Raw genomic sequence first — 23,882 nt, 5'->3', positions numbered from 1 at the left:
GTCACTGATCAAATTAGCTCTGAGAATAGTACACCAAATTGTCTTGTACCGTATGTGCACTTGCTTTCTGTGGCTGTGACCATGCTACTATTTCATCCATGAATAAAAAGTTTCTGTACACGTATAATTCAGATTTTTTATAATTAAAGCTGTTGTATCAATATAAGCCAATATGTTGTTTTTTACAGTATAGCTTGTGTATGTTTTAACAACATTAATCTATAAATAGAAATAATTTTCTTGGTATTTCTCATTTGTTATTAAAGATAATATTTAATTATTCCTTTAATTATTTTGATTTACTATATAGTAACAAAGCACCCCTACTGCAGAATGAACATTAAATGTAATGAACACAAAACTAATTTTCTGCATTTTAACTACATTTTATGATATGACTAATGATAAATCTTAATTATAAAATGTTAATCAAGCAAATAAGTTTGCACTCCCTTTTTCATCAGTTTCTGTTATTAGTGGCTTATGTTTATTAAATTATTTTAATTTTTGTCAAATATCAAGGACAATCTACCAGGTTTTAGACTAATTAGCACTTTGTTTATTTTAAGAATTCCATTAATTCAGCAGCTACTTTTTAAATACAGCCACCACGGGAAAAGAGACTTTGACTGAGTTTTGCAAGAAAGAAATCAGGCTCCTCTTCTTTATCATTAGCCCCCTGTGGCAGACACATACGCAGAGTCTTGGCAGATGATTCAGGTGGAGACATGAGTGAAGCTCTAGATGCAATACAAGTATGTAGTTTGCCTTTTAAAAACAGAATTAAGTGGAAGTCAATATGCTTCTATATGCAGCATTCATGGTTTATAAATACCAACACTTCTGTCAAAAACAGAAAACCAAACAAAATGTCCATGATACATATTTAAATGGGACTAAGAAAATAACTTTACTGTTTCTAAAATGGCTGGTGGATTTTGTTAGTCCTAGAATCTTATCTTCCTCTACAAATCAGCTCTGGTCTTTTTTATAAATGGCTGTGTACCTTCTTTGGAATCACTGTACATTAACAGTCCCTTTGACCATCCTGCTCTACTCCCCTTACTGCTAATATGAAGCTCTTTTTCTAAATAAAATTTGATACTATGCCAACATTAGTTACTAATAATGCCATTTCTAAGCAATGATGATGTCAAAATGTTAGGATGTTTTAAGAGATACCAATACTATTTGTCTGTTAAGACAAAGAGAAAATAGCACTAGAAAAGCAGCTTTTAAACCTTGCAAAAGCATTTCTGTGTGTATTTAAATCAGTTTCTTTACAGAGCCTAGTTTGATATATATTGCAGATAGTTTATTGCCAGAATAGTGATTTGTGTGGTCAGCCGTCCATGATCTTTTTTAGTTCACAAACACAGCAGAAAATCTAACATTTTCTCCACTTTCATCCACTGTGCTTTGAAAAGTTTACATTTAATTCAGTCTGTTGGACACCTCAGGAAGGTTTCTTTACAGTTCTAGTATGTTCTGCATCATCACATTTCATCAGGCTGATACAATGTGATGCAACACAAAACCATGCAAAGCCACACAACTTGACTGATTAATTTGGTTGGAGATTGTTAAATTCAAAACTATTTTTCTGTATTGGAGCAGATAAAAAATCCTGGGATGCATGACAATTTGTCCTGTTTACAGATTACTTGTAGCAATAGATAACAATAGAATATTGTGGTTTGTGTAATCATCTTGGTGTTATTTAGACAGTAAATATATATAATATCTTTGATTGTTAATAAATGATGTGAAAATATTTTGTATGCATATCATAATGCATTACGGGATAAAAATAACAGAAATGTGCGCAAATGCAGGTCTATTAACTTCTCCACACCACAGTGTTTAGACAGAATTATCATGTTTTACTTAGTACAGTGATGTTTGCACATTTTTACTTGCTTTCTAATAGCATATGGGTAGATTTATTTTATTTTATTTTAAGGCCAACTAACATCAGAACCCTAACATCCTGCACAAATGCAAGTGAAAATATCTAATTGGAAATACCTGTCTTGATGAACAGTTGTTTGTTTACGTCTCTCATGTTCCAGGACTCTGAGAGGTTTGTTTGTTTGTTTCCCATCAGGACAAGTAGTTCCTATTTCCCTGAGCATCTGTACTTAATTTTTTTAAGTTATAGGTGCTTATAACACTTACTCACTAACACAAATCATTGCTGCTTAGTGGTTTTCTGTATAGATTGATTTGCATACTTTATCTTTTAATAATAAGCAAGAGTCTGTATTTAATGCACCTTCAGTATAAATTTTTCTGTATTTTTTAACTCCATGTTTTCAGTTGAAAAGTCTAATATAGCAGGCTTTCCCTAGGCAGAAGGTTAATTTCACAGTTCACCTAGTCTACTACACGTAGTCTGCTACACCTAGTCTAATCACCCATTAATCTTGAAATAACTTCAGGTTTACGGACTTCTCTTTCCATCTGGATGCACTTTGCTGCTACCAAGTGCCTTGCTGGCCCAAGACATGTATCATACTGAGGCTCGTCTACGATCTGCTAGCAAATTTTTTTCTTAGTAGATGGAATAGCAACTTAAAATTAAATAAAACTTAAAATTAAAATTTGAGTCTTTTGAGAGAACTAAGCTATGAAAAGCTGCTCAAAAATCTTCAGCTGAAATTAAAAAAAAATAAAGATATTAGAAAAATGAAAGAAAATAAAAGGTGTTTTCAGCTAATGCCTTCTTTCCTTGAAATGTGGGGGGTTTGGAGTCATTGAAGTCCTGTTTTTTTTTTTTTATTTTAAAATTTCATCTAGGCAATTTTCTTTCCTAACTTTGCTGAGCTTGTTGTACTGTTTTCCCTAAAAAGTCTTCCTTATCCTTTTCAGTGTTTCTCTTTGCCTTTGATGCCATGATTTGATCTTTAAGATTGCTTTTCTGCAACACCACTCTGATACAGTAATTAGTGCTTGGATTAAGACGTCAGAATCTACTTACTGTAGTGTATGGAGCAGACGTTATAGGCTTTGCAACTTTGTTGGAAAAAAATCTGTTCTTCTAATTGCAAACTAAAGGAAGGGGCGGGGGAAGACTAGTGAGCTTCATGGAACTAAAAAGGATTCATGGAACCTATAAATGCTAGCATCTGAGTGCTAATATGACTTGGCTACAATTTGGCACTAAATCCTGACCCCCCCGTGAGTCTCCCCCCCCCCCCCTTTTTTTTTTTTTTTTTAATAAGCACAGACTGCTTCTCATAAAATTCCACTGAGTTTACAATGGTCTGGCCTGTTAAAGTCTAAGTTTCGCTCTCTGACCTCTGAAGAGGTATAAAATCAAAATAAAAGCAAATGCTCCTTTGTGAAGACTAGAAGAAAGTACTAGACAGTTCTTCTAAACCAAATGCTGACTGTAGTTTATAAAGAAATGTCAAAGGAGTTAAGCAATACTACAAATATTGCTATAGTTTTAATGCAGCATGAAAATCAGGACTTTAGATTTACTTGTAAATTCAGCCTGTCATATCATATCCTGTATTTCAGGAAACAGCATTCATTGATTTAGGAAACATTAAGTGGGTAAGTGAAAATGCTTTACAATCTAGTACACTATATTTTATTGTTCATAAAGGCAGAAGTATTTTTTTTCCTTTTCTTTAAAATAAATCTAAAAAAATATATGACAAGTATTTCTAATGTAGTTATGGAGAAATCTGAAAACATGCTCTCTGGATAGGTATAGGTTTAGACATACTTCTTTGTTTTGAAACAAGAAGAAAAGTCATTGACTTGGGTTTGTAAGATCAGATTGCAGGAACAACACAAATATTGCATCACTACCCATATTTTACAAAATAAGAAAAACTGAAATAATACATTTTAGTTGTTTGCAGATTAGATGGCGTCACTGTTTAAGTTAATGGTAGCTAAACATTTTTACATCCATGTGAATTATAAAATACTTGATTATAGCTTTATTCTTTTCATCAATTTCAAAACTCCTTGGTAAAGTTTAAACACCAATGTGAATGCAGAGAAATGGTTTCAGGTGATATTTTTCTATATTACTCAAAGACAGGTAATAAAGTCTTATTCTGAAATTATTTGCATGGTAACTGGGAAAAGTGCTATCAAAAGATATACTATTAAAAGACATACATATTGGTGTAGACATTAACTTTTCCATCGATTTATATGTATAATCTGGACATACATAAGACTAAATGGATGTGGTAAGAGCTGCGTAGTAACAAGCCCTTTTGGTTTGGACTTAGCCTCTTTCCAATATCATTTTTACTGGCATAAACTTACAAAGCATCAAATATTTGAAAAATTACAGTACCAAAACAAAGATAATCTCTTTGTATAACTGTGTAAAAGCAAAGTTTGAAATTTTGTGGGTAGATTACTGCCTTGAGTAAATTCTCATAGGGTTTTTTGATGTCTTTGAAGACAACTAGCTCAGTGTATACTTAATACTGAATATCAGGTTATGTGGCAGATTTTTTACTGTGTTCATTCTCATGTAGGTGGTATGAAGGCGTTTAATGAACACATGCAGTTATAGGTACAAAGGTGATACTAAAGAAAACATACTTTCAAACTTTCATGTTATGTGGACTTTGGCATTTCTGAAGAAATAACTCATCAGTCAGAAAATCAAATAAACCTAAAATTCAATGAGGAGGACAGAGGAGAACAGGCTATGGTAGCAGTTGTTGCCCAAGTAGAAAATAATTATTCAATGTTTGCCAAGCAAACAAAAGATGTGTGCCAGACAGTGAAATCAAAATGAATAAACAGAAGAGCTGTGGCATTAGTTGTAGTTTCAGAGTATTCAGTGAGTCCTTTAGCAAATGTACTTAATTAACTTGCTGCTTCCCCCTCCCCACCCCCCCCCTCCCCCTCCAGTTTCAGCCTGTATTTTATCTGTCTGTTTCTTGTAAATGAGTTTCTACTACTAATACTAAACAGGGAAATCAGGCCTTTTAGTAAGACATCATAATGGTTTAGATACGGAATGTAAAGCATTTAAGAAGTAAGCTGCTTAAAGAGTAAGTTACTATGTAAATATACCATTAATTTTCAAATGGATTTTCATTCCATATTTTAGCATGTGAAACAAGTAATACAACTGGAAAATGTGGCTTAATAAGTACTTGCTCAAATAAAAAAGAAATAACTTCAGAAGCACTTAGGCTTCATTATTCAGAAACCACTGTACAGGAATTGTTGTGCAAGTAAAAATACAAAATGTAAAAAGTTTTCTGAAAAATTATTGGAATGTATATTTGAAGGAAGCTTGAGGCTGGAGTTGGTTGTTTTCAGTAAAGTATTGCACTGATGATTTTTAGTTCAAAATAGTAAAACCATAAGTTTCGGCCATTTAAAGATTTTGAGTTAACTCCAAAACAATTTTTTTCATAATTAATTTTTGATGCCATGCTGCTTTGTTAGCTTGAAGGCAATAATTCAACACATCTAACATAATTAGAGGAATTACCTTTTTCATGATTTCTGGTTAACAAGTTTGTTCTATAAATATTTACAAAATTTGAGACTAACACCCAGATAGCATAGTACATGGCTGATGGAAAAAGTATTTTTTTTATACTTTTATAGAAAGGATTCAGAGATTTTATTGCTTCATAAACTGTCTAGTGCCTACCTAAGTTAGCCATGACCCATTTCATACATATGATACATTCACACATACCCACATACATTATTTCAGTTCTTGGTATCAGTATTGAGAATTAATACTATATTAATATGTATAAGGATTTTAAAAGTTATTGTTTTTACTGGAATATGAAAGAAATATCCACCTCTGTGAGATTCTAAATTGCCTGTGAGTTGTTTCATACCATGTGCAAATGATGTGATACTGGTCAGTCACAGAATCATAGAATGGGTTGTGTTGCAATGCACCCCAGTGCTAACTCCTGTCTCAGTTTTCTCTCCTGCCCTCTGCCCTCCTTTCCTGTTCCTCATCATTAGAAATAATAACTAAAAGACTTACGTGACCAATGTCTCAAACATAGGCTTTTTAAGGAATAACAGAAATACAAATTTGGTCTTCCAGAGGTAAAAGATGGGTATTTTTGCATAACAAGAAATATAAAGTCTCTCACTCCATGAACAGCTGCCTCCAATTTAGTCTTCTGGATGTAGGTGTGAGAATGACTTGCTCTGCTTATTCATAAAAAAAAGAGATTCAGAGGCTTTATCCAGCTGACTGTTTTCTAAATATGGAAGTTTACATCCATTTTTGTGTGGTGTTGCCTCAGCAGGAGGAATCTTTTCCTGTTACCTCCTAACATGTTTTTATGTTATTTTTAAATGCATTTTTACAGAAAAATAATACAATGGTATTTCAAAGAAAATCCAATACAAAAAATAACTAGATGCTATGGAAAAAGACTGGTTGGTTAAAGTTGCTTAAAGACTGAACAAGTAAGGGGATCATAGTAAAAAACCTGTTGAAAGCAGCTGTGTTATACTGGTTTTTTGGAAGGGAAATGTTATTTTGAAATATGTCAATATATGTTATGGGTTGATGATGCAGTTAAAGAGCTGATGTATTTTTAAAAATCCTTGGTTCTAGACAATTCTGAATTAAAATATTGGAATGATTTAGGCATATTAAAATTGTTAAAAATGGAGAAGACTGGAAGGTAACTGAAGCAAGAGAAGATGACTTTTTTTTGCTTTAAAGATGAAATGATGTCTATCTTCACTGTGATGTTAGCAAGTCAGTAAAAATAATATTTTTTTCTTTTTGTAGTTGAGGAGATTTTGGCAAATTTACTTTCAGGATGAAACGGAGGATGGTTAAGCACTGCTTCAGGGTTTACAAGGTTCTGGAACACCCTATCCATATCATGGAATAATTTAGGCTCACAGTGGCCTCTACAGTTACCTGGTTTAACCAGTTGCTTAAAGCAGATATAACTTCAAAATTACGTCAGGTTGTTCAGTGTATTGTTCAGTTGAATAATGAGCATCTGAGAGCATACAGTCTGAGAGACTGCATGGCCTCTTTGGACAATGTGTTCCAGTGCTTAATCACTGTCATTGTGAAAAAAATGTGAAAAGTACTAGGGAATTTTAAACACAGGGTATGTAGGAATCTTCCTGCAGCCGGTAAAGTGCAGCTGATTTTATCTTGGAGCAGGAAGGATCATGAACTAGACAGTCCATTTGGATCTGTAGTCTATGCTTTTTTGTGCTAACAAATTCTGTAAATAATATATTTTTCTACTTTTAATTGCAGCAGGAAAAGAATCAGGAAAGCTCAAGAAATAAAGGTAAGCGCTAATTATTTTCACAATGTGAAGATTCTTACAAATATCACAAATCTAACATCCATTGCTGGTAAAAAATTATCCAGACAAATTGTTTGCTCAGTATTTTTGTATTTGAAACGACAAAAATAATATCCAGGAAAGGGGGATGAAATATAGAAAGTAAATGCATAATCTACTATTTTTGGAACTTTGCTTGAGATGAACAAAGCTGCCTGCTGTAGTCTGGATTGGGTTGGCTGCACAACTTCTCACCAAGTTTGTGTCCTCGACTGTGGGTGCTTATTATACTTCAATGAAACATCAGTACCATCACTTTAGATTCTCCCTTTCCATTCAATAAATCTTTAACTGGATGTGATTCCAGTTTATGCATAAATTAATCATGTCCTTAGTAGGCTACCTTGCAAAACTACTGTCATCTGTGGGTTTTGCATATATTTTTTTATACTTTCACTGCACCTCACTCTGTGCCAGTGGCTAAGCACTACAAGAGAGAGAATATCCAGGTTAAAGAAATAGCCGTGTATCAAGAAAATTAAGAGTTCAGAAACCCAAACTGTGGATTTTATGCTTCTTTCTAAGTCTGTTAAGAGACAGAACACTCGAATCTCAGTTAAAAGTTTGCTAAGCAAGCAATGAAAGTCAAAATTGCCAATAGAGGCAAAGATTGTTCTGTTGATATTTTAATTGCCTCTAGAGGTAGGCTATGAGGTACTTTCAAAGGAAAACAAAGGGAAGGTGGTAGAACCTAGTTAAAGGTTACAAAGAGAGGAGGGAATTGAGTGACAAACTAACCTATGTATTTTTTTATTGTCTTAGGAAGAAACGGTTAATCATATCACCTGAGTTAGCTGTTCTTAATTCAGTTATTTATGTATCACAGTACTCATTTATCAAAATTGCCTTGCTTTGCCTTACACGGAGGTTATACATGGGCATCTAAAGGCAAACTAAATCTGATGGTTGTTTGGAGTTCTGTCAGGACAATTACATTTTTCATGGTAATAGGGTAATTTGTATCATCTACAGGACTTATGGTCTTTCAACTGAAGAGTGTGCATGGTAAAATAAACCAAAAAAACCCCTTCAGTTTCAACCCGTTTGTGATTTATAATTTTCTTTTCTGAGGTAATTCAATATAAAGTTGAATCATCTCTAGATGTAGTGGATGTATCCATGATATATTGTTTAAAAACTTTTCCAGTATTATGACTTAATACAAATTATATAAAGGACTGTGAAAGCTCAGACTAGATTACAAAACTAAGATATTTGTAAATACTTAATTTTAGAGAAATTACAAACTTCAAGCCTTTATCTATAAAGAAGGATCCTGATATCAGCCATTCTTTGTGACTTTTTATGATTTGTTTCAGTTATATTATGCTGTTTTACGCTCCCCCTCCCTCCCCCTCCCACCCCACTGTATTGCCAGGTGTATGGTCATTATGGTATATATGTGAGGAACAAGTAAAAGTAGGAGCAATATAATAAGCTAGTTAGGAATACCCATCATATTCATTAGCTGTTAGTTTAGTTAAGTAACCACAGAAACAATTTTCAAGGGCTTATTGCCCACAGCTACAGCCAAAAGAAAGTGTTACACTCTACTTGAAGGGAGATATCCATTATCTCCAAACAGGCAGTGAAATTGATGCTCAGCTGCACAAAATTTGTTGTGATTGTATCTGTAACATCTCTTGAGGAAATTTTTAATCTGCTAAACTTCCTGCATGCTGTGCATGTCTCTGCCTAAACTGACAATTCAACTTGGAAGATTTCAGGGGTCTGAAAGACTACTTGTACACAGGGTAGGTTTTGGAATATATATATGCAGGTATGCTTAATTGCTTAATGTTTCTTTAGGATTGTTTTGTGGCTGGGTTTTTTTTGGCTTTCTCTTCATATTCTTTAAATTTCTTATTTGTTTTTATTTGTTCTTTTTCCATGTCATTGCAAAGTTTCATAAAGATATTTTTATTTCAGTTGTAACTTACAGCATATAAGATATGTAAAATGTTTCTGCTTAAAATACTGGTTGGTTTGGGTGAAACAAGGCTAAATTAATGTTTCAGCCTAAACATTTCTGTGTTGTCAATGAGCAACTACCCTTCACATGGAGTACCTAAGGTGTTGTGTTGTGTATATGTTCTTGTGAGATAAGTAAATTGTCCCCAGGTTCTCAGGATAATTTATGTTATACAGTGTTTATAGAATGGTTTGGGTTGGGAAGGGTCCTTCAAGATCATCCTGTTCCAACCTCCCTGCCGTGGGCAGGGACACCTTCCACCAGACCAGGTTGCTCAAAGCCCCATCCAGCCTGGCCTTGAGCACTGCCAGGGATGGGGCAACAGGGTTCTAACAACATTCCTTACACTTTTTGCATGTGGCAGATACTGTATATGGTAAAAGGACAAAACCAAATTCCTTAAAGGTTCTGAAACCTTCAGAACCAATGCTGTCATCTTAATTCAGAGGACAATTACAGCTCATGTTAACCATCCCTCCCAAATGAGTCTGGAGTCTGTTGTGTGCCTCATAACTTCTGTTGACACCAGTATTTCAGTATCTAATTTTTATCAAGAATTTCTTTAAGATTGTATTTTTCTAAGAGGAGGATATTACAGCAGAATTCAAGTCAAATGCCTTTTGACTTCAGCAGGATTAAGACATTATCAACAAGCACCATTGCCCATCTTTTATTATAAGTGCCTAGTAATATTTCATTTTACTTGATTTATTGCCACAAAAAAAAATCTGAATTACTAGTAGTATTTTAGTACTGATATTGTTATTGTTTTTTAGTGTTTGTTTGCTCTCCTGACATTTTTCTGACCCTCTTTTTTTCCCATCTGTTACTTCTGCTGTCAGCCGCTAAGTCGATCACACCAAAATAGAAGCCAATACTCAAACATGCCCTGTTCTGATGCTAATCCCCTCGCTCTCTGATTTGTGATACTCTTTTTCTTGTTTTAATGGGTGTTTTCTTGCTATTTAATGGATAACAGGTCTTTTGTGTACACTGAGAAAAAAAGCAATGCTACTTCTATGTAAATTAATACCTTAACATTTTACAATTTTAGTGTACAGTGGCAAACTTCCTTGTATTTATGAGAAAATGTCGTGCATTAAAATTATTATCACCAGTGCAAAATGCAAATGAAATTAGTTCCATAACACATCTTTAATATGAAAGAAATAACAAGGCAAACAATCACAAACTAAAACATTGCTAAATTTTTCTTGCTGGTTTGGAGTAACAGTTTGACCTTCCTCGCCTCTTTCCCACTGCAAATTTCTTCAGATAAATGAACATTTTATTCCAAACCTACAGTGGATGATAAAATAGATATTTTTGCAATGAATTGGAAATAGAAAAACTGTGTTGTATTTAAGCAATGTGCAGAATTTTCTTCCCAGCTGTTGTTTAGCTCTGGAGGCTTTCAGGTGCTTTTAATAAAGTACTTGATAAGCTTAAGTGGAAATTGTTTCTGACAACAGTATTCTGGAAAATTTTTATTTCTGAAGAACCGGAAGGTTTACTAGTGACACATATCAACTATTTGCCAAACTTCAAAGTCTTCTCTATTTCTTTGCTCAAAAAAAGCATGGTCAGAGTGGAAATAATGAGTCATAAAATATTTTTGTTAACTGGTAACATTTCAGATGATCAGTTCCTAAACTAGTCACTGTTGTTTTGAACTATGGTGCAGTAATTTTCTTTTTTAAGAAGCAAAATTAATTTCAGTCTAGAAAAGCAATGTTTAATGTTTCAAAAAAAACAACAACAACAAAACCAGAGAAAACCTACCAGAACAAAAAAGCTAACCACCAGTTTTGAATTTAGGCTGAGAGTAAGGTGGTCTGTTTGCTGATACTGAACAATAAGATGATATTGTACGCAGCTCATGTAACTAGCTATTTGTTCTAGCAACTTAAAGAATAGTTACTAAAAGATATAAAAATTTTTTTATAGCATTTGCAAAATGTGCATGCAAATAATTTTAAATGATATTAACTTGAACATTTTTACTTTATTTAAGTACACTTTAGATACTGACTATAGTATACCATTACAATTTTTGCTAACCGCTATTGATCTGAACTTTGAACATCATTAACACCCAAAGCTAAAGAGACTTTAGAGGATACTGACTGACGTATTTTAATTACAACCCGAGTTTCTAATTGTATTCAGACTTTCTCATTTTATGCTTACCTTCTCTAAGTATTTCAGAGAATATACCTAACAGCAGGCAGGTTAGTAAGTGTTTATCTGAGCGTGTTGTTTTCATTGGAACATGGCTGCTAAATTGGACCTACCTTTTTATTCTGAAGTTTTTTCTTTGTCATTATGTTCCAATTTACCTGAGTGAATAAACTTTTAAGAGGTGGTAAGAGGATTGCTTGAATTAAGTGTGCCAAATACTATCCCCTTTATCCTCCTATTCCACGCACCTCCAAAGCCCAGTCAACTGAAACTCAAATCTCCTCTGTCACTCAGGAACTGCTGGAAGAAATGCAGGGTGTTCTACTTGGACAGATCTCCGAGCCTTTTTGTGTCCATGCTCTTACAAGAGACCCACAGACAGAGTGTTATTAATTGAATGTTGTAGGGCTTTTACTAAATTATTATTATCTTGAAATGGCTTTAGCATGTTTAACTTTTACAAAAATGCCATTTTTTTTCCTAGGTTCTGAATCAGTTTAGAGTCAGATTATGAGGAACATTGGAAACAAAAAAATCTCTTTGTATGTGAAAATAATTTTAATGTAACAATTTTTCTTTTTTTGAAATTTTTTCTAATTTTTGAACAGACCAGAAGCTCATTGTGAGAAAGTGTGTGGGTCAGAGAGTCAGATATCAGTTCTAGATAGTATCTTTGATAACAGTGCAATGACTTAGACTTTGCAAATATACATTAAGAGTAAGTTCTGTGCTATAGTATACAGACTTGTGAAAAGACTTTCATATTTATTTTAAACAAAGCATTAATTGATGAAGCTGCATTCCAGTTTTGAGATTGATCTGTCAACACAGCACAGTATTTATACAGTAGCCTAGTCAGACTTGCCTACCAGTGTGACGCCACAGAGTTAACTGCAGTAATATGTTTGACTCACCAGTTGTTGTATTGAGATAAATGTTCTTTATGTTAGGAAAGTAAACAAAAGTACTCAAGTAATAAAAAGTGAATGCAGCATGGCTCAGATATAACAGAATGACAGCATTTAACACATTTTAAAATGCAGACATATATTCCATACCAACTCCATAAAACTGCAGTTTGAGTATGGTGGTGTCAGGGGAGCAACAGCACTGCATAGAGTTTCTTCTGTGTTACATTACAAGTTATGTCTGTATTTCAGCATAGGAGTTATTTCAAACTTTATATTGGCTGTCTCCAAAGTTTCTAAATCCACTTGTGCTACGAACAAGTATGTATACTAAGATAATAACTAGGAAACAAAAGAGCCAGAATGAGTCTGAAAAGTTTTTGTAAATTACACAGAAATTCACAGCTGTCGCTGTATAGTCAGAAAATGAATTGGAATAACAAGCTATGTCTGTAATTTTTCTAAATGCATATGTTCATTATTTCTACCACTAATCTAGAGTGACGTGAGGGGGTCACACATACCCTGATGACCACTACACCGATACATACTGATATATATTACATATATATTATCATATAAATACGTATTATATATACAATGATAACAGATTAAATGTAAAGACAGAAATGTTCTCCAACTGTGTTTTATTGCATTCATAATAGAATGAAATTCATGTGAGGTGTATCTGACTTATTAGCAGCTTTAGAAGTTATATACACAAAGAATTTCTTTCTTCTTTCAGTTTCCTTTATGGCAGAGAAATGGACATCTGAGGGGAAAAAAAATAGCCTGTGTCAAAATTCCAAGCAAGAACTCTTATTCTGCAAAATGCTATATCTATACTAACAAGAAATGTAACGGTTATTTCTGTATGTAGTAGCATTGTAGAGCTAACACAAGAGATGGGTACCCTTATCTAGTTTTGTTTTTTTTTTTTAATTCACCCATGTCCTTCTAAAATTTACATTACATTCTGTTAAACTGTTAAATCTATTTCATAGACCTTTTGAACTTGACTAGAGAGAATATGTTCAGCGATATTAATGAAGTTTCTCCCTGTAGTGCACAAACACTTCATTTGAAGAGATACAACAGAGAAGAGATTCAACACCAGCAGGGTAGGGGAAAGGAGTCCTTGAATACTTACTGGAATACATATTCATTCCTGTTAAGACTCTGCTAGCTTTAAAGAAGTCATTCAAAAGATGAATGTAGCAATTTTGCTTATTTAAATGTATTAGTAGTCTGAATTTTAATGATCTGTGTCCCACAAATGATTTTGAATAGCAGTAGAGTTCAGCTAGCACTCTCAGTGTTTTGATTTTTTTTCCAAGTAAATCTTGGTTAAAAGCTTCCATGTAAAAGTAGCTACTGTTTAACTTGAACATTTTATTGAAAATGTTTTGGAGAGTTTCTTGCATTGTTTCTGGTGCAGGCTGAGAAGAGTTAATGAACATGACCTTCTTTAAGTTAGTCCATTTTGTTATCACTAATATTGAGTTTTGCAAGTTAAAAATTAATTCTAAAAGCTCTGTAATTTCAAATATTAAGATTCTCCTCTGTGATTAAGATAAGACTGAATTTCAGTTTACGGAAGAAATATTCTGGAAGATGTGTATTTTTAATAATTCTAGCTTTGGTTTACTTCTTTCCTCTTAAAAGAGGTACACCAACCACAGATGGTTTTATGAAGTAATTTGAATTAGCTCTCGAGCACTGAGGACTTGCACTACATTCATAGGCAGAAGGCAATGCAATGAGAAAGTACGCTTGGATCCTTTAATATACATAATATAAACGTTAGTGCAGTATCTGTAGGGTATGTGTGTCATGTTTCTCACACGTAGCGAATATTCATTTGATTAAGCTAACACAGAAATCTAGGAATGTAAAATGGGTCATTCCCTGTGAAGCTTAGAGCCCTCGTGGCTGTGTCGCGTTCAGGGACACTGGTTTGAGCTGTTGTCCACATCTTCTGCACACCTCGTTCCCTGGCAGAACCTTACCGTTCTCATACTGAGGAGCAAAGCGTGATTTACATCCGCACCGTAGGTCTTAGCTAAGTTTGGTATAATAGCCAGTGGGGGCAGGTTACTGAACAGTACTTGCGAGGTGAAGGCAATTGTTATGACTACAAATAATCAAAATGGCATGATAGAAAGAGCAACTTGTTTTTTGTGTTACAGGCTGCTGAAGCAAGATAATCTTCATACCTTAACACCTTGAAGTTTTCTTTTTATAATAGTTTTTCAAAAAGAATAGCATATGTTAGAAACTGTTACGATGCTATTACACTAGAAACTTACATTTTATTTGTAAATAAGTATACAATGTAACAGCTTAAAGAATCAATGTTACAATTTTTGGGAAAACACTTTTCATTATTTGTTTCCATTGTTCTGTCACTGTACCAACACTGGCCGGAAAACCCTCTTCATCCCATAAAACTGTGCGCCCACCGACAGGGATGAAATTTCCCTCTGACAGCATAACCTTTGCTTTATCAGAAAATCTCAGTATTATCTCAGTATAGGCTTATCTAAAATACTCTGCTGTGATACTTCGTTCCTGAACAAAAAGGAGGCTATGATATTTATATCACTATATAAAAAGATATACATAGAGATCCTTTTAAAAATCCACAGGGATCTTTACAAGCTCTACAAGCATGGCTTTTAAAATATGAATTTAAAAAACAACATAGCAAGTAATTCAATTACGGTTCACAAAGGAGTATTTAAAGGAACGAAGTGGTTGTCCTGGTGCATAACATTCAGAAGCAACAGATCACACGTACTGATATTTCAGAAATAATTTCTGTTTAACTTACATTGTTTTAAAATAAATACCTATAAATAGATGTCTTTTTAATTCAGCTACTGTGCCACTGTTTTTTGTTGTACATGTGTAACACTAAAGTTTAATAGCTATCAACATAACTTGCAGACAGGTTTTCTGTGCTGTTTATAGTCTATAAGACATTTCTTTTAAGAACAGTTATGCAGGAAAAGATGACACATTTGTGTCACACAGGAGAAGTTTCCTTACTCATACCATCTAAAACAGAATTACTTTTTGCATTCATTGTGAATTTTTTAGAATGCTCTTGATTATATATCAGGAACATATTTTCTCATGTAACTCTCGCAAGCTACTTAAAGGACAATCAGCTTACATAACCTTCAAAGATAAGTCTGTGAACTTGATTTCCACCCCTACCCTCACTCCTAATTATTGCAGCACTGTATATCACTCAGATGCCAGTTGAAACAATTATAGTATTAATTTTTTGCCTTACTTGTTGAATAGCAAGGGTTGATGCATTTCATTATCCATTAAGGTCATGTTCTAGTTTACTCCAAGCACACTCTATTGCCATTGCTTCAGACACTAGAACAGAATTAACAGTGTCAGATCCTGTTAACGTTTACATCATAACTGGAAACAGATATTAAAGTGAAGTTCAAATTAAAGAGTGCTAAAAAGCCTGCCACTAATAATTATGGTGGGGCAGTATTAAATTTCTAATTTGTTTCCAAAGGTCAGATTAATAAAGCTACATGGCACATTATCATAAAGGGTGGACCCAGCTGTCTGTTTTGATTATGCTTTAGTCTAGTGTTTCTAAGGAGACTTTGCAAGGAACGAATGCATCCATTTCAACTAGCAGTTTAAATGTGGGTAATTGTTAGACCCTTTTCTGAAGAGATCCAAACCAGAGGTTGCTGTCAGTCAAACGTCTTTCAGCTTTTCAACTTACAAATATGAAATGTAGGTTTCTTTTATAAACCCCTTTCAGTTTTTAATCCTTAAATTTTAAATAGCTCCCCAAGTACCTGAAAACCTAATTCCTTAGGTGAACCAGCTGTAAACTATACTGCATCAAATATTAATAATAGACCTAGCCATATGTATTCCAACACAGCTTAATGAAACTTGTGATTTGTTTTTTCCCCCTTTTCCCTTTTTCTTGATTCAAAAGCATTTTCAAGAATCTCATTAAAAGAAATAGTGGGGTTTTTTTCCACAGAAGGTGAACAAGTTTCCTGCTGTTTTGTCTACATGACAGAAATATGAAAAAACATTCTTTTATTATTGCTACTGTGAAGTACCTAGGGATCTTTAGGAAAAAAGTTACTTGTATGGGTGTCTATATCTCTACCTAATACCATATTAGATATCTATCCCTCTATCTAATACCGTACTAATAGTCTAGTACCTTGATATATGACTAAGCAAGACCCCATGGATGTTACACAAATGAACATAACATTACAGGTATGTGTCCTGTTTGGCACTTAAAAGAGCTCTAGTGTTTCACATTTTTTTGAAAACAAACAGAGTTTTGTTGCCAGGTAGAGAACAATTCTTTTCCCCAGGAAATTTACACTGGAATTGATCCCCATTTATGCACAACTTCTCCAGAAAATAATTTCAACACAAAGGGACATTACTGGCATTTAAATGGGGAAAATTTTATCTTCTGAAGGTGTACTTTTCAAACCATATAGGTGTTGGCTAGCCATAGATATTCTAGAGGCTAGAACTACAAGCAGTTTAACTTTTTAAAGATTTTGATTAATTTAAAATCAAATTTTAAATTAATTGGCTAGAGAGCTTGTACCTTAAAATTTAATTGGTTAGAGTGAAAAACTATAGTTACATTGCAGCTACTCAAGTAATTAGTACAAAAAGATAAGCTGCTTTGATTATGCAGTTGCATACACTTTCAGTAAATGAATGCAACTTTCTATACTTTCTTCCTAATAATGAAATTCTGGGCATTTTTGTAAATAGTTTTTTAAAGGTTTGTTAAAATGTAAAAAGGAATGAGATATTAAAAAAAAATGTGGGTTTTTTTCCTTTAAATTCACATAAATTAACAAAAGTTATAACAACTCCTGAAGAAAAAGGAAACTACTGATTTTGCAAGGACTTGCCAGTCGAGTTACTATGATATAGATCTACATAAATTGCTGAAGGAATTGAATGGTTTTCAGGTTTAAATTGAAAATGAGATCAAATATGATGCTACAAATTTCAAGGAACCAGAATACCCTTTTTGCTATAAACAAGGTTATAATTTTGAAACAACAAAGAAAAAAGGAGAAAAAAATTAACCAATTGTATGATGGCTTGAGTAACCAACATGTCATAAAGAAACAGATGTGCTCATAAATAAGATATCAGGGAAGGTTTTCCTAGCAGAGATAGAGAAATAATAAAAAGTATTATATATGACACAACTTAAACCTCATCTGACGTACTGTATCTATGTCTGAATGTTCACGTTTCAGATTGAATTGAATTTAATCTTCAGCAGGTACAGAGAAGGGCTACTGCAGTGATCAGATAGAATTTTATAAGTGAAAACTCAAGAACTCAACTTGTTTTGCCTAGCAGAATGGAAGACTTGAAAAGTGTTTTGGTAAAAATGTTTGAAAAGAGTATGGAACTGCAGAGATGAAGAGTTAGCTAGACTATCATTATTTTAAACCAGAGGCATTTCTCCTTGCATAACCAAGATATTTTTCTATGTGCAGTTTATTCCACTTTGCATGAATTAATATAATAGCACCAGATTTAAAAATCCCATGTATGAATGTGTGTGAATGATAATAGCAAAAATGGAATGAAACCTGTTTCAGAAGGAATTTCACTGGTTCTCTGGAACTAAGGAAGAGATTTTGTGCATTGTCAGTCGGCATTTTTTTTTTGAGTTCATGCAAAGTGATACAGTAATGAAAAAAAACCCTCAGGAAATTGCCTGAAGCAGATGGTAGAAGAACCCACAGCCTCTCCTTTAAATTGAAGCAAGACTTCCCTTATGTGAAAGACTAATCCAAGATAATGTGTTTACAGGGCAAGGTAATAGGCTTAATCTGGGATATGATAAAACCTCTGTTTTGCTGCCTTCTGTTTCCTGTGTAAACATAACACTATTTGTGTAGCATGGTCTGGATAATTTTCCCTAAAGCCTTCTTTTTCAGTGTTCTTCCCACCTGTGCACCATTTTGTTTAAGCTAAGTCTCCGTTTTTCATACCAGCCATTTGTATCTCTGATGATTTGATATGGCTGAAGGCAATCCATGTTCTCAGGACAGAATATGTGTAAGGCTTTAAAGAACAGCCTATCTTGAATAGCCAAGCATAGGATATGCCTTTGAACTTCCAAAGCTTTTTAAAGATCAAGTATTTGGAGTAACTTCTAGTTTTTTTCGTAGTCACAGGAAACACAGTTTTCAGTTTCAGATTCCAAAGAGGAGTGGACTTTATGGGATATTCTGAGTGAAAACAGTTCAGGTGAACACTCAGTTTGGTTCATGTCTTTGCCTGCATATATTTTGTCGTTTGATCCATACTTCCATCACCTTGGAGAGCCTGATGAATCTTCAAGAAATAATTGTATTTTATTAATTAATACTCATTCAGATATTTTTCTAGTCTTTATGGTGTTATCTGAAATCCTAATAAGATAAATTCCTACTGATTCTTAAAGATTTTTAATGTATATGATGTACAGATAATTGTCAGAAAAAGTTTGTCTTTACAAAATGGTAATAGTTGACAATAAGGTTTGCCAATTATTATTTTTTTTTTGCTCAGATACTGAAAGGATAGCTATATGGTATCATGGCAGTGGTAGTAACAGCCTGTCATGCTGTGTGGCCCTGCATAACTACAAGTGCAGGCATTTGGCTGTTTAGGCAACAGTTATTGATTAAAAAGCTGTTTAACAGTGTTTCCAACCTGGGAAAGAAATACAATAGGACAGATTTTTGTCCATACATCTAGCAGAATTTCCTTGCACAAGGATTGGTTGAAAGGTAAATACATGGTTGACAAAGTCCTCGGTGATCCTTGGTTAAATAATTTAAGAGATTTGATACAAATGATTGCACATCTAAATACCATTCTATAAGGAAGTGTCTTTGTATCCAAAAGCAAAGTGATATAGTAGGATGCTTTCTCCTCTTCATACTTGCTGGACTTTGTATCATGTAGAATCTATGTGGAAATATGATGCACTGGTTATATATATTTTGTTTTCTAGCATTTGGCTTCCTGTCTAGACTTAGTCTAAGCATTGTCTTTGACCACTATGCTGGCAGGGTCTCAATACAAAAATTCTTGATAATAAGGCTCACACAGATACAATTGTGAACACTGCCTCACTAGCAATAATCAGTCAAATCTTGATGTTTTTATTCTCTTAAAACACCATAAAAATCAATGATGACATTGCTTGAATAGAAATTTAGGAAAAAATTTATTATGGTTAAAAATAAATAGATTCAAGAATATTAAGCCAAGTATTTTTCTTAGCTGATTAAATTGCTGATTAAATGAAAGCTGTCAGGAGGAATAGAAGAATAAAGAAGTGCCACCAAGGTTCTAATTAGTATACATTGATTCTTCCTCAAAAAATGTGAAAGCTGTGATTTTGTAGCTTCAAGGATAGTTGCTCACTGAAAATACACTACAAATGGGGAAAAAAACCCCAATGAAATAGTGTTCTGGTATCATAATTTCTATGCTCAAGGGGTAGTATATGTAGCTTGCACTGTGGTCTAATTAGCAGTAATCAGACCTTCATTCCTCAGAAACACTGAAAAATCTTGCTACTTTATAATTGTCATTGACATCTCAAAATAAAAGCAATATATTGAATTATAGGTATGATTAATGAAATAAAATCTAAACAATATATTTATATTGCTTAGTCTTTCTAGGGTGGTTCAGCATGCTCTGTATAAATGGATGGGGTTTTAGTTTTTAGTTTTGCTGTTTTTTGCAAATTTAGTGGGGAATTAGTTGTGTAGAGTGAATCTAGGCTCCCACTTGTTCACAATGAAGAGTGGCACAGTTGCTAAGCTCTGCAATATTTCAGTAAAAATGCAGATTAGCTTTAAACTGTCTTTATTATAACTTGGTAAATACAATAGTATATATTGACACTGACTAATTTGATCTTTTATTTCTCTTGCAAATTACTGAAACATTTGTTATCTTTACACATAGAGACTAAAAGAAACTGTTAAACAAAGGGGGATTTCACATGATTTCACATGATCTACACTTCTTTACATGTTTGTTTAATGAAATTATAACCCCTGTGCAGGTACTGACTGTTTTTGCCTTAAGTTTAAAAACTTAGTTTCAATGTAGGAAAAAAAAAAAATAAATCAGAAGCTTAAGTTAGATGCTTAAGGCAGTCAGTGCAAGTAGTTTCTGTACCTTGCATTAGTGTAAGTGCAGACAGAGAACATGCCGAAACAAGTATGAAACTTTTTTCCATAGAAAGCTTGATAACGATGCTGAATGCAGAAATTTCTCTACGTGGTAAAGTTTGCTTTAAATTATATATATTGGGATGGATGCTGGTAGTAATATAGATAATTTTGCACATGGCTGCTCATTATTTAGGCTGTTCATAAATTTGAAATACACCTGGCGGGACAAAGCCCTGAGCAACCTGGTCTGACCTCATACCTGACCCTGCATTGAGCAGGAGTAAGAACAGGAGACCTCTCAAGGTCCCCATCAACCTGAACTACTTATGGCCCCTCATTCTTTGTTCTGTGCATTTCTAACTGCTTAAAAATATGACTAGCTTGACAGAGACCACTCTGAACTTTAATGATGCAAAAAATATCTTTACAAAGTTACTTAATAATAAATTGTTTTCACAGTCTCATAAGATTTGCTGGATGGAAAAAAGTATCAGCAATTTTTAAGTGAACAGCAGATATGTTTGACCATACTGAGTGCAATTTTTAAAAGTGCCTGTTATCACCTGTTGAATGGCTTTATTATTAGAACCCACTTCAAATCTCTACAGTAGAAGTTTAAATATTTGCTTTTAAAAATAATTCAATGTAAAAAACCCCCAACTGTTCTTGAAATGTGGCATTTCATTCTATTGAGGGAAGTGGTCAGGTTGCCTTTGTGTAACAGTAAAAGCAATGTCATGAGCACACATCACAAAGATGAGCCCTATGACGTAACAGGATTTTTAGGTTTTATCTAAAGTCTTTAATACAGCCCTGGGCATGGGCTCTTTTCTGCTCCAGAAGACTGGGAAATAGTTTGTTTCCCTTATTTTCTGAACCTTCCGTGCTTTGCCTTTATATGCAGGTAAAGTTCAATAAATTAAAAAAACACCAAACAAACAAGAAAAAAACCACAACAGCTCATCATCTCCATATCTGATGCAAACGATTTTGATGTGCCTCAATAAAAGCATTGTTGAATAAAAGAACATTAATGAAAGATAGAGTTAAGGACTTGCCATCAGACTCATACAGTAACTTAGAGTAGAAAGGAATAAAATTTTCCAGAGGCACAGCAAGGGAACCACTTGTTTCTCAAAGGTTTCACTCACAAATATTTCAATGATGTAGGGATTGTTGTTTATTTAAAATATATTTCTGTCTGTGCTTTCTCCTTACTATTGAAGTAAAAGAATGTGGCATATTCCAAAATGCATACGGAATCAGCAGTGACTGGAAGAGTAAGATGTTTTTTGGTGCAAATTGCATCATATGATTTTCAAATTTCTGATGGCAGATGTTACTGCTGTGATGAATAAAAAATAATGTTATATTCTTTGATTAAAAAAAATAAGTTATTTGGAAAAAGTGTCAAATTGTTACTTCAAGTTTGTCTTGTAGCATCTCTTTATTTCCTGCTTTTGTTTAGTAAAAAATGTTTAGAAAGAGAGTAGAATAGAAACCCAGTAGAATAGAGACTCAGAATAGAAATGAGAACCTAGGAAAAAGCATTTTTTGTGAACCTTTAATAAGCTTTCAACACAAATTTTAAACACCATTGGAAGGTATCATGTCAACTACTGCTAGTGTAATAAAAAGAGCAGAAAATCCTGAGTCTTTTCCCATCCATTTCTTTATTTTCACTCCAATTTGAAGTGACGGATTAGGTAAGATTTGGAAGTATAACGTAGTTCAAGATTAAAGCATATCAGCTGAAGTATCCAGTAGTATAGATGTTTCTTGGTAATATAGATGTTTCTCAGTTTAAGTTTGTTTGAGTGGGGGGAGTTGGGAGTTTTTTTGGTAAAGTGTATCACCAAAATGTGACTATCTGCATGACTGTATATACTCGGTCGGGATCAGTGCTCCTTAAAACGTGATCATTTTTCATACATCTATATTCTAACATACTTGCTGGGCATATACTGATTGCTGAACATACAGGTGTGCAGCTTCTTATGATCCTCTTTCCTTGCTTATTAAGAAAGAAGAGTATTTTTATGTGCCCACTTATCTTTGTAATCAGTCAGCTGCAAATGACATTTGCTTCTCTCCTTGCCTTTCCAGAGAGATGAGACAACGAAGCCTGTTTACTTTCTTTCAAGCTTTTCTGTAGTGAATGAGACTGCCCGCCCTTTTCCACACATCTACTTTTTTCTTCCAGTTGTGGCAAATGCTTAGAGGTTGGGGGAATCATAAATGCAAGCAAGCTGCATGCTAGCCATACAGAGCACGAAGGTCAGTACTGTTTCCCACACTGGGATTGCAGGGTCCCATCAGACACTTTAGCAATCTAATCTAGTTGCTATCAGAAAAGTCAATATTTGCATTTTGTTGAATATGCATGCCCACCAGTGTTTGTAAAAAGGGCTATTTGGTATCTGTGCTTGTATGATTATCTTGTTTGCATTCACAAGATACTATCTGCAAATTCTCTAATGATTCAAAGACAATACCATATGGAGTTATTTCATTATTAGGATTAATTCTTTGCTATTCTAAATTAAACAGGCTTAGAATTTGATGTTCTTTAATTTCAGCTAGGGCACTGGAAGGACAACTTCAAGAAAAACAGTGAAAAATGCTTTCATTCATAGAATATTAAGTGTATACAGACAAGTTATTTTAGTTCATGGTATGCTTGTGTGTATCACTTTTTTAAGAACTCCTGAATAATACTGGTTACTGAGAAACATTAGTTTACCTGCAAACAGTGATGCAAAATAGATTACTGATTTTAAAATGCTCTAAAAATTATCTAATTAAGGGAATTTTAATTAAAACTAATTTGAATATGAGGATTTTTTTAACTGGTGTACAATCATGTTTTGCAGGCCATAGAGTCAAAAGGTATTCTGTATGGTCAGAATTTTATATACATATTTGGAGCCTGACTCACCAGTGAGATTCTGCAGGTGTGCCAGATTTTGAGTGCAGACAGAAACTTAAACCACAGCATATCGTTCTGAAAGGTTTTATAACACAGGCAAAAGTCCTTTTCAAAGATCCATGAAACTATCCTAGCAATACATTTACAAAATTGCTCCCTTATGCTTTGGAAAATATTGGGTAAAGATCAGTCATTTAAAACTTTGTAGCTCTTTTCAGACTAATTCAGTTCATGAAAATGCTCTTGCTTTCCAAATACCAGTGATACAGGCAGTCATAAGACATTATGAAGTCACTTGCCAGTAGT

General features: G+C 33.8%; 1 protein-coding gene across 4 annotated transcripts in view; it reads left to right on the top strand.

Annotated features, from left to right (window-relative positions):
• FSTL5 (follistatin like 5) overlaps nucleotides 1-23,882 on the top strand; it is a 322,952-nt gene that overhangs the window by 42,408 nt on the left and 256,662 nt on the right. For 2 of the 4 annotated variants that reach the window (XM_055696639.1, XM_055696626.1), the window contains exon 3: nucleotides 7,262-7,292. In XM_055696639.1, coding sequence (XP_055552614.1) covers nucleotides 7,262-7,292 — 31 coding nt within the window. Of the gene's footprint in view, nucleotides 1-7,258; nucleotides 7,293-23,882 lie in introns of all 4 variants that reach the window. The other 2 variants (XM_055696630.1, XM_055696621.1) reach the window with 1 other exon arrangement.

Source organism: Falco cherrug, chromosome 1 (assembly GCF_023634085.1).
Source record: "Falco cherrug isolate bFalChe1 chromosome 1, bFalChe1.pri, whole genome shotgun sequence".
NCBI lineage: Eukaryota > Metazoa > Chordata > Aves > Falconiformes > Falconidae > Falco > Falco cherrug.
Note: the sequence above shows the minus strand (reverse complement) of the source record. Positions and strands in the feature narration are given on the sequence as shown.